General features: G+C 33.7%; 1 protein-coding gene across 3 annotated transcripts in view; it reads right to left on the reverse strand.

Moving 5' to 3' along the window:
* Positions 1–16,162, reverse strand: part of ROCK1 (Rho associated coiled-coil containing protein kinase 1) — a 129,538-nt gene that overhangs the window by 50,656 nt on the left and 62,720 nt on the right. For 2 of the 3 annotated variants that reach the window (XR_010021481.1, XM_063076854.1), the window contains exons 10-13: positions 14,671–14,830; positions 10,884–10,944; positions 6,226–6,314; positions 503–551 (exon numbers count right to left, since the gene is read on the reverse strand). Coding sequence is in view for 2 of the 3 variants with exons in the window: in XM_063076854.1 (XP_062932924.1) it covers positions 503–551; positions 6,226–6,314; positions 10,884–10,944; positions 14,671–14,830 (359 nt within the window). In the remaining variant the exon portion in view is untranslated. The remainder of the gene's footprint in view (positions 1–502; positions 552–6,225; positions 6,315–10,883; positions 10,945–14,670; positions 14,831–16,162) is intronic. The other variant, XM_063076855.1, reaches the window with a different exon arrangement.

Raw genomic sequence — 16,162 nt, forward strand, 5'->3', positions numbered from 1 at the left:
ATCTTTATGCTATGTTTACCTAATAATAAAATTTTGGTAGGTAACCATGGAAAACATGAAGAGTTCTTAAATCAATATTATTTCCCAGTTGATCACATAGGATTATATCAATGTCAGTCCTTTTAAAATACATTAAATTGTATTCCTCCCTCTTCCCTATTTGTCTCTTTCTGATACAGTTCCAGATTCAATTTCTGATCTCTTGCTTCTCTCACTTCTCTCACTTCTCTCTCACTTTCAACTATCAAGATCCACTGAACTAAAATTTATGTTCTAAAATTTCAACATGGTTGTAGAATAAAATTGTACAAAGAAACTAAAGTATAATCTAATCTGCACCACTTGAAATTAGAGCTCCAAGGTTAGGCTCTCACAATTCTCTGGTTCTGTTTTGTATTCAACATATAGAGTTCAAATTAATTTTCTCAGGAATAAGACAATCTAAAAGGGGTTTGGTAAAAATCTCAAAAAGGATAACTTCTGATTAGGAAACAAAAAGTACCTCTTCATCCAGTTCTTTCATGATCTTGTCTATTTTTATGTTTGAAGTTCTGTAAAAACAAAAGCAGTATAGGGTTAGAAATATATTTACTTTTTATTGTCCAGGGTTGAACACCCATGTTTCTTATTTTTACATTTAACTGGGGTTCTAGCCTTTATTTATGGCCATGGATCTCTTTGGCAGTCTAATGAAGCTTATGGCCTTTTTTTCAGAATATTATTTTTAAAAGCAAAAAAAAAAAAACAAAAAAAACCCCATAGGATTAAAAGAAGCCAATTAATATTAAATTATAGTCATAAACTTTTAAAAACATACAAGATTCAGTATTTGCTTCTTTATTTATATGTTAGATTACAAGATCTAGTGGCACTAATTTCATATTAGTGACAAGTACAAATCATATTTAGAGATAACAGTAATGACTGTTGTCTTGTGTTCAGAATTGAAGGAAATGCTAAATTTCACTTATAAGTTAGAGAAAATATTTACCACTTCTCATCCAAGTTAAAGGACCTTGAATTCCATCCATGGACCTTTGGGGGAGGTCTATGGATCTCAGGTTAAGGATCCCTAAACTCCTTCATGTAATACTTGCTACCACACAAAAATTAGCCCTTTAACCTTTAATACAAGATTAAGTAAATGAATGGAAAGGTGGCATATATCAAATCAGTAAATGCACCACTTGGCAACTTGGGCAAAAATTTGAGATAAACTGAAAATGTATTATCTCGACCACAGTTTGTTTTCTTTGGCTCAAAACATAATTCTGAATTTCAAACCTATATATGGAACATTTTCACATAGATATCTCATCAAATACCTCAAATAAATGACAAATAAATGACACCACCTAGGAATTATCTTTGACTCATTTTCCTCCCTCACTCCCATTTAGTTGAATAAATGCCAAGTGCTGCCAATTATTTCTTATTTCTATATTAATTCAACATGGGATTTTTATATTATTTTTATTTTTTTAAATGAGTATATAATTTTTATTTAACAAAACATAAATGCCCAGAATTGTTCAACTTAGCACAATTAATGAAAGTAAATTTGGTTTTTGGGTTTTTTTTTTAATGTTCTGTTTTTATTGGTTATGAATATTCACGGGATACAAAGCAAATTGTCACCACACATGCCTAAGATGTGATGGCCAGATCCATACTGGCAGCATGTCCATTACCACAAACTGTGATTATACCCCGTGCCCCCCACCCAATTATCCCCAACTTCCCTCCCCACCCCCCTCTCCCCACTCCACTTTGTATCCCTAGGTATGTTCTCTCCCTCTGCAAGTCCAACGCACCACAGTAGTCTTTCTTTCTTCTTCTTTATCTCTTAGCTTCCACTTATAAGAAAATACATACAGTATTTATTCCTCTGTGCTTTGCTTATTTCACTCAACATAAGTTTCTCTTAGCACATCCATGTTGTTGGAAATGGGAAAATTTCACTCTTTTTTATGGCAGAGTAGTATTCCATGGTGTATATATACCACATTTTCCTTATCCAATCATCCATTAATGGACATTTAGGTTGGTTCCATATCTTGACTATTGTGAACAGAGCTGCAATGAACATGGGAATGCAGGTATCCCTTCAACGTGATGATTTCCATTCCTTTGGGTATATACCCAGAAGTGGGATTGTTAGATCACATGGAGGATCTAGCTGTAGTTGTTTGAGAAACCTCTGTACTGTTTTCCATAGTGGTTGTACTAATTTACAGTCCCACCAGTATAGGAGCATTCCTTTCTCTCCACATCCTTGCCAGCATTTGTTATTCTCATTCTTTTTGATTATAGCTAGTTTAACTAGGGTGAGATGATATCTAAATGCAGTTTTAATTTGCATTTCCCTGATAACTGGTGATGTTGAGCATTTTTTCATGTACCTATTGGCCATTTGTATGTCTTCCTTTAAAAAATGTCTATTCAGTTCCTTTGCCTATTTTTAATTGGGTTATTTGTTTTTTTACTGTATAACTGCTTAAGTTCCTTATACACTATGGATATTAATCCCTTGTCAGATGCATAGTTAGCAAAAATTTTCTCCCACTCTGTATGTTGTCATTTCAGTCTGTTGATTGTTTCCTTTGCTGTGCAGAAGCTTTATAGTCTGATATAGTCCCATTTGTTTATTTTTTCTTTTGTGGCTTGTGCTTTCAGGCTCATATTCATAAAGTCTGTGCCCAGACCTAGTTCTTGAAGTGTTTCACCTATATTTTCCCTTAGTAATTTTACAGTTTCAGGTCTTATACTTAAGTCTTTAATCCATTTTGAGTTGATTTTAGTATATGGTGAGAGGTGTGTGTCTAGTTCCATTCTTCTGCATATGGATATCCAAGTTTCCCTGCACCATTTATTGAAGAGGCAGTCTTTTCCCCAATGTATGTTTTCGTTCCCTTTGTCAAACATCAGATGGCTGTGAGCCTGAGGAATGATTTCTGGGCTCTCTATTCTGCTCCCCTGGTCTGAGTGTCTATTTTTATGCCAGTACCATGCTGTTTTGGTTACTATAGCTTTGTAGTATAATTTGAAGTCAGGTAGTGTTATGCCTCCGGCTTTATGTTTTTTGCTCAGGATTGTTTTGGCTATTCAGGGTCTTTTGTTGTTCCATATGAATGTTGAGATTGTTTGTTCCATTTCTGTGAAAAATGTCATTGGTATTTTGCTGGGGATTGCACTGAATCTGTAGATCACTTTGGGTAGTATACACATTTTCACAATGTTAATTCTTCCAATTCAAGAGCATGGAATGTCCTTCCATCATTTTGTGTCTTCTTTAATTTCTTTCAATAGTGGCTTGTAGTTCTCATTGTAGATCTTTCACATCCTTGGTTAAATTAATTCCTTGGTCTTTTATTTTTCTGTGTGACTGTTGTAAATGGGCTTACTTTCTTGATTTCTCTTTCTGTTATCTCATTATTGGAGAATATAAATGCAACTGATTTAGGGGCATTTATTTTGCATCCTGCAACGTTACTGAAATTATTAATCAGCTCTAGGAGTTTTCTGATAGAGTCTTTAGGTTTTTCTATAAATAGAATCATGTCATTGGCAAATAGGAACAGTATGACTTCATCTTTTCCAATCTGGATGACCTTTATTTCTTTCTCTTGCCTGACTGCTCTGGCTAGTACCTCCAGTACTATGTTAAATAGAAGTGGTGGGAGTGAGCATCCTTGTCTGGTTCCTGTTTTTAAGGGAAAAGCCTTGTTTTTCCCCATTCAGAATGATACTGGCAGTGAGCTTGTCATAGATAGCTTTTATTGTGTTGAGATAATTCCCTTCTATACCTAATTTGTTAGAGTCTTTATCATGAAGGGGTGTTGAATTTTGTCAAATGCTTTTTCAGCCTCTATTGAGATAATCATATGGATTTTGTCCTTCAGTTTATTGATGTGATGTATCATGTTAATTGACTTTCAGAGAGTTCTTTTTAAAAAGCAAATTTTTTTATTGATTATGATTAATATATATATATTTTTTACTTCTTAGTTTAATTACTTTAAATGTTTTTCCATCATACTTAGGATAAATTCCAAATTTCTTAGCTTCCCCAAAACAATGTCCTCCAAGATCTCAACACTGCCGACCTTTCCAGCCTCATCTCAGGCTTTTCTTTCTCTCACACTTTACTGGCCAATCAAGCTCTCTTACACCTCAAGGCCTTCGCTGATTTCCATTCCCTGGTTCTTCTGCTATTCCCCTGTTATTTCCCATTGAAACTTCTGGTTTTAGCTTCTTCGTACTTCTGACAAAATTGAGTAGGTATCTCCTATATATTCCTGTATCATTTTATTTTCTCACCACCTTAACACAAACCACCATTATTTATAATCACTTGTCTTCTCCATTAAATTACAAGTTCCATGTGGATAGGGGCTATGTCTTGTTTTATTCAGTACTATATCGCTGGCAAGCACCTTATGTGACACATAAACTTTTTGTTGAATAAATGATTGTAACAAATAATTTGGTTGCAGAAAATTAGACTAGAATCAGTCTTTACTCAATTTCTGTGTGGTGGTAGTGGTGGTGACGTTGGTGGACAATTTCTAGACAAAATCTGTTTTTTGGGGTTTTTTGGCAGCTGGCTGGTGTGGGGAATTGAACCCTTGACCATGGTGTTACAAGGCCATGCTCTAACCAACCGAACTAACCAGCTAGCCCCCAAATTTGTTTCTTTCTTTCTTTTTTTTTTTTTTTTAAAAGATGACCGGTAAGGGGATCTCAACCCTTGATTTGGTGTTGTCAGCACCACGCTCACCCAATGAGCTAACTGGCCATCCCTATATGGGATCCGAACCCACGGCCTTGGTGTTATCAGCACCGCACTCTCCCGAGTGAGCCACGGGCCGGCCCCCCAAATTTGTTTCTAACCCACTTATTCCAATCAAATTCTTCCAGCTCCTGCTTGAGGACGAGGCTAGGAAGGGGAAAGCCATTCTTAAAAATGAGAGCTAAATTTTTATGGGATAAAGGGTCCAAACAAAGACCTAGTGAATACATGAGCTATACCTGTCAGAAAGGATGTATCAAACATTTGAATTCTCACAAAAAAAACCAAATACAAGTAAATAGCATTTCACAATTCTTAGCACTAGGTTTTTATTTTTAAAACTATTCACCAATTCATCTGATTATAAATCTACTTCTTCCAGGTTACATATTTTCATGATTATTAGCTACTTTGGCCATTCTTACTTCTTCCTCAAATTGATCCCCACAGTCACCACTACCACCAGTTTGTCATCTGTTTTTTAATTTTGTTTAAAATATTTTTGAATGTAGAAACTTCTCAACATTTATATAATAGTATCTACCCATTTCTTCCCCTTATTTACATATTTTATACATAGAAATTCCTTCCAACTCCCAGGATCAGTTAATTATTTGCTTATATTCAAGAATTTTAAAACAAAGTTTATATCATATATTTAACTATATAATGTATCAGGAATGGTATGAAGTGAGAATTTTACCTGTTTCTTACTCCCAGTCCCCACCTGCCCTGTCACAAAATTGCCAGTTTTCCTAATTCCATTTGTTGAATACTTTATCTCCACGTTACTTTTGTATTTCATTTATTCAATACTATTCACTAAAAACAATTTATAAAAAGTTATTGTTTGTAATTAATGTAGTTCAGCATTATGCTAGGTTATTTAAAATAATCTTGATCATCTTGTATTTCATAAATATATATGCTGTTATTAGAATTATTAGACCCACAGGAAAAAATTCTAAGTTACTGCTCTAGAGAATCACAGCAGAAATTAGAATGGCTGTATCAAAAACTCAGTAAATTTTAATCTTCAACAATATTTTACCTTTCAGAAAGCACCTTATTTATTGTAAATTAATTTGCTCTTTCAGTTAGCTAATTAAAATGACTGAGAAAAGCAATGAATCAGGCAATTAAGCAAATTAGCACTATAGTTTTTTTTTGTTTTTGTTTTTGTTTTTTTAAGAATAAAGACTGCCAGGATCAAATGTACTTTAAATATTCTGAGGAAAATATGTCTAAAATTAATGCCAACATAAATACTACTTTTCTATTTTAGCCAAGACACTCTTCATGAATGCATATCAGTAGCAACCTTTATATCCCCATCTTACTTTCAACTATTTTCAAGTGTTTACAGAGTATAAGCTTTACAGCACTCGCTATATATAACTTTTAATATGAAAACATATAAAGTATATTCTCACCTGCATTTCTGCTCCATTTCATCTTTTAATTGCATTTCATTATGCAACTGTTCTTCCAGCTTGTAGATCGTTTTTTGTAAACTTTCCTGCTTTTAAAAAAAACAACTCTTAGAATATAGTAAGAATATTCATGAAGAAATTAAAACTAGCAGTTTTATGTTACCATTTTACATAGGAAATAATTATTTGCTTTAATCTTACCTTTATTTTCTATCTGAAATTTTTTATTACTAATTTAACAAGCATTTTCTCAAAATCTACTAATACATCAGGCACTATGCTAAGCATGAGCAATAGAAAAATTAAAAAGACTTAGTTCCTGTACTCATGAAGCTAATAGTGAGGCATAGGGAAACAAGAGGGCAAAAAGAACCTACAATGACCAAAAGACATATACATAAAACATTACAATACAATGTGAATGATAATAAAATTATATATAGGTGTTCTGAAGGAGAGAAGGGGGTCACTTCTAATTTTGTCAGGAATATGTAATGCTTGAGAAGAAACCTAAAAGATGAGAGAAATTTACCAAGCAGAGAAAGTGATAGATGGAAGGCATTTTAGCCAGAATAAACAATGAGTCCAAAAGTAGCAAGGCAGGAAAAAATACATTTGGGGAATGGGAAGAAATCAAGTGTAGCAGAGCACAGAGTATAATCAGTAAAACAACTCACATCAGATCTGAAAAGGTAAGTGGGACCATGATCCTTGTATGCAAAAACAGGAGTTGGGGACTTTAACCTATGAGCATTTTAAACAGGAAAATGATATAATATTGGCATCTCAAACATCACTTCAATAATAATCAGGTGAATAGATTAGAGGGAATGAAATTCGAGGAAGAGCAACCAGTTAATAGGCTGTTGAAAAAGTTCACACGAGAGAATATGGATCTAATATAAGGCAGAGGCTGTAGGAATGAGGAGAAAATGGATAAATGTATCAATTAGAAGGCAGAATATATAACCTAGAAACCAATTTAAAATAAGAAAGAACAGATACAGTACCATTATAAAAGACAGGCAACACAAAAAGAACTGCTGTGGAGGATATGGGGAGAGGAAAACTGAGTTTAGCTTTGGCCTAGTTTGAGGTGCCTGAGAGGTATCGACTGAGGGAGAGGGATATGGGGAGAGGGAGATTGGGCGGGGGAGGTCAGGTCTGGAGCTCAGACAAGCAAGCTGGACGTGCATGAGATTATCTACAGAAAATGAGCAGAGAGCCAAGATCAGATATTCGGGAAACATTTCATAATAAAATGAGCAGAGGAAGAAGATCCTGCAAAAAGGACTAAAAATAATATTCAAAGAGACAGGAAGAATAAAAGAAGGAAATAATGGGAACATAAAAGAGTTAAAAAAGCTTGCAGTCCCAAACAGGAGGGAGTAGTCAGTATCAACTGCAGCAAAGAAGAAAAATAAGATACAGACTGAAAATTATTACTAAAAGGCTTTCAAAAAAGAGTTGAAAATTAAATTATTTTATTTTTGTACTTAGTTCTAGAGTAACACAAATAGTATTTTTTCTCTGTGATCTTACCAGAGCAAAACATAAAGGCAGCAGCCACTGACAGAACTTATGGCAATTATTACTGACAAAATCAGCCCAAACAAGTCCTAATGTTCCTCTAATTCTACAGGTAAGTAATACAGTGAGAGATGGGTTAGTGCAACCCCTTATTGTTACCTTCCCTAGGTCAAAAGTACTTTATTTTAAAGATTTCTGAGCCCTTGTTAGCTATATAACTTGCCAAATAGCTCTACTGGGATGAAAACTTAAATAGAGAAAGATGACCGTAACAGCTAATAAGTATCCACACATGGGCTGGCCAGTTGGCCCAGTCGGTTAGAACTCAGCCTCATAACACCAAAGTCATGGGTTCAGATACCCACACCAGCCAGCCACCAAAAAAAAAAAAAAAAAAAAAAAAAGTAAAAAGAATACTTTCATAGTACTTTCACTTTCCCCTCCCATCACATATTCTTTTACATTTAAGAGTTAACACATCAAGGAGAAGAATTATATCAACATTTAAAATATGGTTGCTATTTTCTCTCCTCCTCTGTTAAAAATATGTAGGCCATAGTACAAAAAGTTCCAAAAATTCTCTAAGGATGGAGAGAGAATTATTCCTGATAGTTTTCAGAAAAGTCCTGATTAACCCAAAAGTACATTCTCAAATGTAACCAAGAAAGATTTTTTTAAAATTTCTGTCTCATCAAAAGAAACAATTAACAGAGTTAAAAGACAACCAACAGAGTGGGAGAAAATATTTGCAAAATATACATCTGACAAAGGATTAATATCCAGAATATATAAGGAACTCAAACAACTTTACAAGAAGAAAACAAGCAACCCAATTAAAAAATGGGCAAAAGAGCTAAGTAGGCATTTCTCTAAGGAAGATATCCAAATGGCCAACAGACATATGAAAAAATGCTCAACATCACTCAGCATCCGGGAAATGCAAATCAAAACCACATTGAGATACCATCTAACCCCAGTTAGGATGGCTAAAATCCAAAAGACTATGAACGATAAATGCTGGCGAGGCTGCGGAGAAAAAGGAACTCTCATACATTGTTGGTGGGACTGCAAAATGGTGCAGCCTCTATGGAAAATGGTATGGAGGTTCCTTAAACAATTGCAAATAGATCTACCATACGACCCAGCCATCCCACTGTTGGGAATATACCCAGAGGAATGGAAATCATCAAGTCGAAGGTATACCTGTTCCCCAATGTTCATCGCAGCACTCTTTACAATAGCCAAGAGTTGGAACCAGCCCAAATGCCCATCATCAGATGAGTGGATACGGAAAATGTGGTACATCTACACAATGGAATACTACTCAGCTATAAAAACGAATGAAATACTGCCATTTGCAACAACATGGTTGGACCTTGAGAGAATTATATTAAGTGAAACAAGTCAGGCACAGAAAGAGAAATACCACATGTTCTCACTTATTGGAGGGAGCTAAAAATTAATATATAAATTCACACACACACATACACACATACACACACAAACCGGGGGGGGGGGGGGGAGGAAGAAGATATAACAACCACAATTATTTGAAGTTGATACAACAAACAAACAGAAAGGACATTGTTGGGGGGGAGGGGGGGGAGGGAGAAGGGAGGGAGGTTTTGGTGATGGGGAGCATTAATCAGCTACAATGTATATCGACAAAATAAAATTTAAAAAATTAAAAAAAAAAAATTTCTGTCTCATGAACTTAAGCTATATGAACATTAGAGAGAACTCATAACTAAAATTTAACTAAAATTTAATTCCTAGAGTAATTTACTTCTTAGTGGACAAATTAGATGATACTGATTATACTTAGATGATACTGATTATACCTAGTAGCCTCGAAGACCCATCCTCTGATCTTTTTTGTCTTAAAAATCTATAAGCTATGTTACCTGGATTCTGTTGCGCTATAATTTTAAGGTTGGTTTCAGCCCACAGGAGACACCAGCAGGAAATCAGAAGGTGGAGAAATAAAGTACTCATTCTGCCCATACCCTTCTGTGGTTCTGGCAGTGTTCTATATTCTATGTTCCTCTTCTACAATGCCAGGCTTTCTCTGAGCTATGGTAATAAGATTTTCTCTCCCTGTCCCTTCACTATAGGAGCAATGGCTTCCCATTGTTGTTAATCAATGAAGCTTCAGTACCCTTTATTGTTCCCTCTACTGATGTTCACAACATGTTAAAAATAGTTCCTTCCGGGGCTGGATGGTTAGCTCAGTTGGTTAGAACACAGCCTTGTAACACTAAGGTCAAGGGTTCAATTCCCCTTACTGGCCAGCTGTCAAAAAACAAAACAAAACAAAACCCAAAATAGTTCCTTCATTAAACTGTTTTCATTTAATGAATGCATAAAGAAAATGGGGTATATACATGCAATGGGATATTTTATTCAGCCTTAAAAAGGAAATTCCACATACTACAACATGGAAAATCCTTGAAGACATTATGCTAAGTGAAATAAGTTAGTCACATAAGGACAAACAGTCTATGCTTCCATTTATATGAGGTACCTAGAATAGTCAAATTCATAGTAGAATAGTGATTACCAGGGGCTGGGGGAAGGGTGAAATGGGGAGTTATTGTTTAATGAGTACAGATTTTAGTTTGAGATGATGATGAAAACATTTGAGAGATGGATGGTGATGACGGTTACACAATTATATGAAGGTGCCACTGAATTGTATACTTAAAAATGGTTAAAACGGTAAATTTCATGTTATGTATATTTTACCAGACACAAAAAACTCTCTTCATTTAAATCTTTTCAATGTGGCATTTATTTTCCTGCCAAGACCCTTAATGATATATTGATTTATTCCAAAGATTAAAAAAACAGTAACTGTCAGATCCCCATCCTGGCTAGCCACCAAAAAAACAAACAATAACTGTCAATCTATAAAGCAACTTAGAGTTTACTAACTGCCTCCACATAAATTATCATATTTGATATTCAGGCAAGAAATCTGACTGGAGAGGAGACTAGATAAAAAGTGCCATAAAAATCTAAGTGCACTAACTATACATTCATAAGCAATATGTAAGTTTACTCAATATCACATGCACAAATACATTACCCACAAAACGTTTTTAAAAAACTAACAAGAAAATACCTACCAAGTTTTTGTCCACATTGGAGCTAGTTCTGTTATCATTAGGATTTGCTGAAGATAAATATCTGGTGGGGTAAGGGAAGAGTTTAAAAAGAAAACAAAATTTAAAAAACTCTTTAATATCCAACAATAGCAAATAATACATGCCTATTTTATGTTCAGTATTATGTTAGCTCTGTTTGACAAAAATTAAGTATAGGTTCATAATTATTTTAGAAACATAATACATATATTAAACAAAACCCCTAGTCATGTCTGAAGCACCACCCTGTAATCGTATGACTTAATATTCCTGCAGCAAAACATATGAATATTCATACCATGTAGGATAAATAAAAACCATGAATAGTCTTAACTTAGTTCAGATGAGGTTTTTTGGCCATGAGAACAGGTTATAAGTTTTGCCACCAAACAAATAACTAAAAAAGTTCAGTTGTAAGAGCTTTTTGGATTCAAGAATTGGGGATAAGGAATTGTTAACCTCTACACATAGGTGTAGACACCTCCTTTGCCCCCAACTATACTTCAGCAAAGCATAATATTGCCTTTTGGGGTAAAAAAAAAAGTTTAGAGTTTGTGCCTAAGTGGTTGAAAACACAGAATCAAAGTTTGGGTGCTGTCCTGCTAATCATTTGAAACTCCAAGTCTTGCAGTGTTCTTTAAATTCAGTGTAAAGTTATAATTATATATAAACACAAGCCATTAGTAAGCTATAAAGGTCTTCTGTAGATATTTTATGAGATTATCAAACAGATCGAAATAGATCATATACATGAAAAAATTGTCCAAGCTATCAAATGCCATGTATAGGTAAGGTACTGCTGCTGCTGCTCCTACTACTACCTCCATCATTCGTTACCACCATGACGATTTCTACCATCACCACCACTGCAGCCAGCACCTTGCCTGATTAACCAACAGAACTCTCTCAAAAAGAGATCAAATAGTTATAGTATACTTCACAGCTGTTAGCGGAACAGCTGTTAACACAATAGATATTAACAATAAATAATAGAAGATCATCAAGTGTCCTTTAAAAATCATTAAACATAAACAACGGTACTCTAAAAGAAATCCTAGAAATATGTCTGCTTCTCAAGTTTTCCTTAGAAAATTATTCAGATCAACTAGAGACTCAAATAACTAGAAGACAATAATAGGGGCTATGCAGCAGGTTTGTAGAGGAAGGGTCCTATGTAACAAATGACAAATTCTAGATACAGTGCAATTTAATTCCATTGACTATTAAATATCCCAGAAATTCAATGTGAGATTCTGCTTTTGTCATGTAAATAAAAGCATATAGCAATGCTAATGGAATCTGAATTAGATAGATCATACTACCTGATCTCTAAGATACCTTCTAAATTTAACATGCTATAACTGAAGTTGATGTTTAGCCTTCTTCAAAATTAGTAATACAAAGTTCTCTGAATGCAGCAGGGGAAATGTGGGGATACCACCTGTACACATCCACTAATTCTTACATTTTCTGTCTTTTTTCTTTCAAGGTCCTTTTCCTTATTATATTGTTTCTTTTACATAGAATCTAGTCATTTGAGTAACTTTTTATGAAAGAGGAGTTGGTATAGCAATGTAGCTAAAAGTTTAAGGCTATTATAAAAATCATGTTTAATTCAGCTATACTTCAGCAATAAAAATCTCTGTACTTGATAACTAAAAGTATGTTTGGCTCTCAGGGATAAGAATTTCAGAAGTTTTCTATTTCATACTAGTTTATTCAAAATTATACATACATATTATAGTAAGGCTAATCAATATATTTCTGATTCTTCTATTACGGGCAACCATCCCTTCACCCATTCATGTAATAAGCAACTACTTAAATAGTACTACATTAATCAATAAGGCTGTGACACTTAAAAACACAATATAAGGGCCGGCCCATGGCTTACTTGGGAGAGTGTGGTGCTGTTAACACCAAGGCCACCGGTTTGGATCCCTATATAGGGATGGCCAGTTAGCTCACTTGGGAGAGCGTGGTGCTGACACCACCAAGTCAAGGGTTAAGATCCCCTTACCAGTCATCTTTTTAAAAAAAATATTTTAAAATAAAAACAATATAATTTCTACTTTTAAGAAACTTAAAACTTAGTTGGGAACATGAAACCTATAAATACAAGGAAAAACCAGAGAATGTAAGTACATGAAAATGTAGTACAAATAGTATAAGTCATGATTATTTAATGCAAGGTTATCTTCATATAGAGAAACCTGAATAAAATAATTAACTGCTGTACTCTACTACAAAAATCCAAAAGCAACGAGGTTGTTTATAATCAACATCTTATGTTTTTCAGAAACCAAGCCAAAGACTAATTGATAAAAATAAAACATCTGATAGGATGCTTCAGCAAAAACCACCCTGAACCTCTTCTGTGTATGTATGCCAATATAAAATAGCTACAATATTATATTCATAGTGTTAGGGGAAAAAAAGGATTAAAATACTGGGCTTTTCTAGGAGTCAAAACTCAAATACTAGCTATCTAGTTGGTGATGCAAAAAAAAGTATTCAATATTGTTTCACAGTGGGTTATTGGAGAAGTTTCATAAAGCAGAACTGAACTGCCCTCGTGTTTTCTAAACTTTGACCTGAATCACACTATAAAAAAGTTTTGTCTAAAATGACAAGATCTTTCACTTTAAAATAAGGTCAGCTAACAATAACCTCAAATTTAATAATTATACCAAGCAAACCAAATATTTAATACCACTCCAATGGAGTATAATTTGATTAAATGTACATATTTTTGAAGTAATAAAAAATAATATTAAGTAGATTTAACATACCCAGTAAGTGTTGCCATATTGTTCACTGTATTATATTGGTATAGCACTTTGTTTAGATTTTTATTACATATTACTTACCAACATATATTGTACAATTTATCCATTTTCCTCACTGGGATGTGAGCATTTCAAGAGAAGGTACTATATCTTATTCATCCTTCTCTGTGCACCATGGTGTTTAGTATATACCTCACAAAGAGTAAATTATCAAACATATCTACATATCTGTTGAATAAATGAACGCTCAGCACACTGAAAGAATGTTAAATGTTTAGTACATCTGAAAAGATTAAAGCTAACATTAGCTTATTCTAATGGTAATAATAGCTAACACTGAGTGCTTACTCCATACAAAGCACTGTTTAAGTTCTACTGTGTTTTGATTTACTTAACTCTTACAACAACACTATGAGGCAAGTATTATTATTGTTATCATCATCCTTATTTTTGAGGAAACTGAGGCATAAAAGGTTAAAGTTATTTGTCCAAGGTCACAGGATAGGTAATACTGTATTACATGTTATAACACATGGTGAACTCAATAAATGGTTTTTGGGAGGAATCACCTAATTTTTGAAGAACTAAAAATTACAGCTCTTTGGTATCATCAATGTAGTGATGATAATGCTAGAAAAGCCTTTATACTGTTCCAAAATGTATTATAAACCATAACTCTAGATAACAATATTAACTGTAACATCACTATTAACAGCATCTTTTGACCTACTCACTGTTCCAATTTGAGGATATAATATCATTCAGCAAAGAATGTCTAAGAAACAATATCTTGAACATGGAAGAGTTTCAAAGAAATTAAATATGAAATAATGGAAATATCACGCATTGCAGGAAAATAACATAGTATAGTATCTCTTTATATACCATTAAATCTACTTGAAACGATTTTTAGATATCCCTAAGAAAATAATACAACAAAATTAGCATCTACTCCTAAAATCACCGTTTAGCATACTTACCTACGATTGCTATAATATGTAAATCCTACAAAAGGTAGTTGATTCCCAACAAAAGCTTTAGGAATAGGGAATGTTTCTTCATCTCCTTTATCTTCTTCCAAATCATCAAAATTACTAGTATCGATGTCACTACTTAAATCAGGTACAACTGGTGCTACAGCTAAAAATGGAAACAGAATTAGTTCTTCATTTCAAATTTAATATGTAAATAAAATGAAGCAGCAATTTTATACCAATTACTGATGGTTTCTCTCTTTCGAATAGTCTGTGAACCAAAAATTCCAAATGGGTTGAATCCTATTATACTAAGTTTCACTACGATTAAAAATCAACAACAATACTGATTATTATGTAATTTTATGAAACAATTATCTTCAAAGTCACCTATAATTATCATCTATACCTCAAGATTAACTTGAATATGACAAGTCAAGTATTATGAAGGTTTGTTTTAGAATATGTCATAATAGGGTAGGGTGAGGGGAGAGGAAAAGGAATACGTCATAGTATAAAATACTCAAAAGCATTTAGGACTATAGAAAAGACTTCAAAAACTATAGCATAACATACTGTACTCAAAAGACTGGTTAGTTTCAATCACAGTACTTTTTTGTTAATCTGCTCTATAGCAAGCTAGAAATCAAGGTTACTTCTCAGTAGCCTCTGGTATAACTAACAATTTGGTACTGAAATATTTTTACTCATCTAGAATCTAGATGATCAGCACCACCACCACCCCCATATCTCCATAAGATTAAGCCACAAGGAGCAAAGGATTTTGAATTATATTTTCAGACTAGCTACCTCCAGAATCAAGTAATTAAGGAACTATTCAGTAAGGTATTTGCCATATAGCTGTTAGGAAAAAAGAGCAGGAATACAATACATGAACTTAGCATCTTTGATATTTATGAACTTTGATGGGAAGCAAGGCTTATATGCACTTAATAATATAAAATCATAGGTAACAATGTTTAAATATTTATAATGCAGAAGAAAATACCATATGTAACTAATACTACTAACACCTTCTTTTGGAGCTTAAATATGCTACGAGAAATACATCTAAAAATAAATTTTAGGAGAAATCTGTTTTAGTTTAAAGATGTAGCAGTACAATAAAACATCACTGAATTATTACCATCAAAATACTGAATAATTATTTTAGATACAATCATCTCATGTTCCTTCAGAGAAAAAGAAATGAAGATGAGCAAGCAAACAAAAACAAATGAACTAGTTTCATAGTCTTAATGTCATATAAAGGAAACATCCTTCTTCTAAATCACCTGGGTGTCCCAAGCAAAAAACATCTATTGTTCAATCTCAGACACAGTAAACTATTTGATACATTTGGGGGTGAAACAACACATTAAGCCCAATGAAGCTGTAGTACTAATAGTAACAACAGGGCTTCCAGTCAAGATGGCAGAATGGATGGTCCTCAGCATCACTCTCTCCCACAAATCAACCAATTTACAATTATTAAAAA

Source organism: Cynocephalus volans, chromosome 13, assembly GCF_027409185.1.
Source record: "Cynocephalus volans isolate mCynVol1 chromosome 13, mCynVol1.pri, whole genome shotgun sequence".
In the NCBI taxonomy this organism is placed as follows: domain Eukaryota; kingdom Metazoa; phylum Chordata; class Mammalia; order Dermoptera; family Cynocephalidae; genus Cynocephalus; species Cynocephalus volans.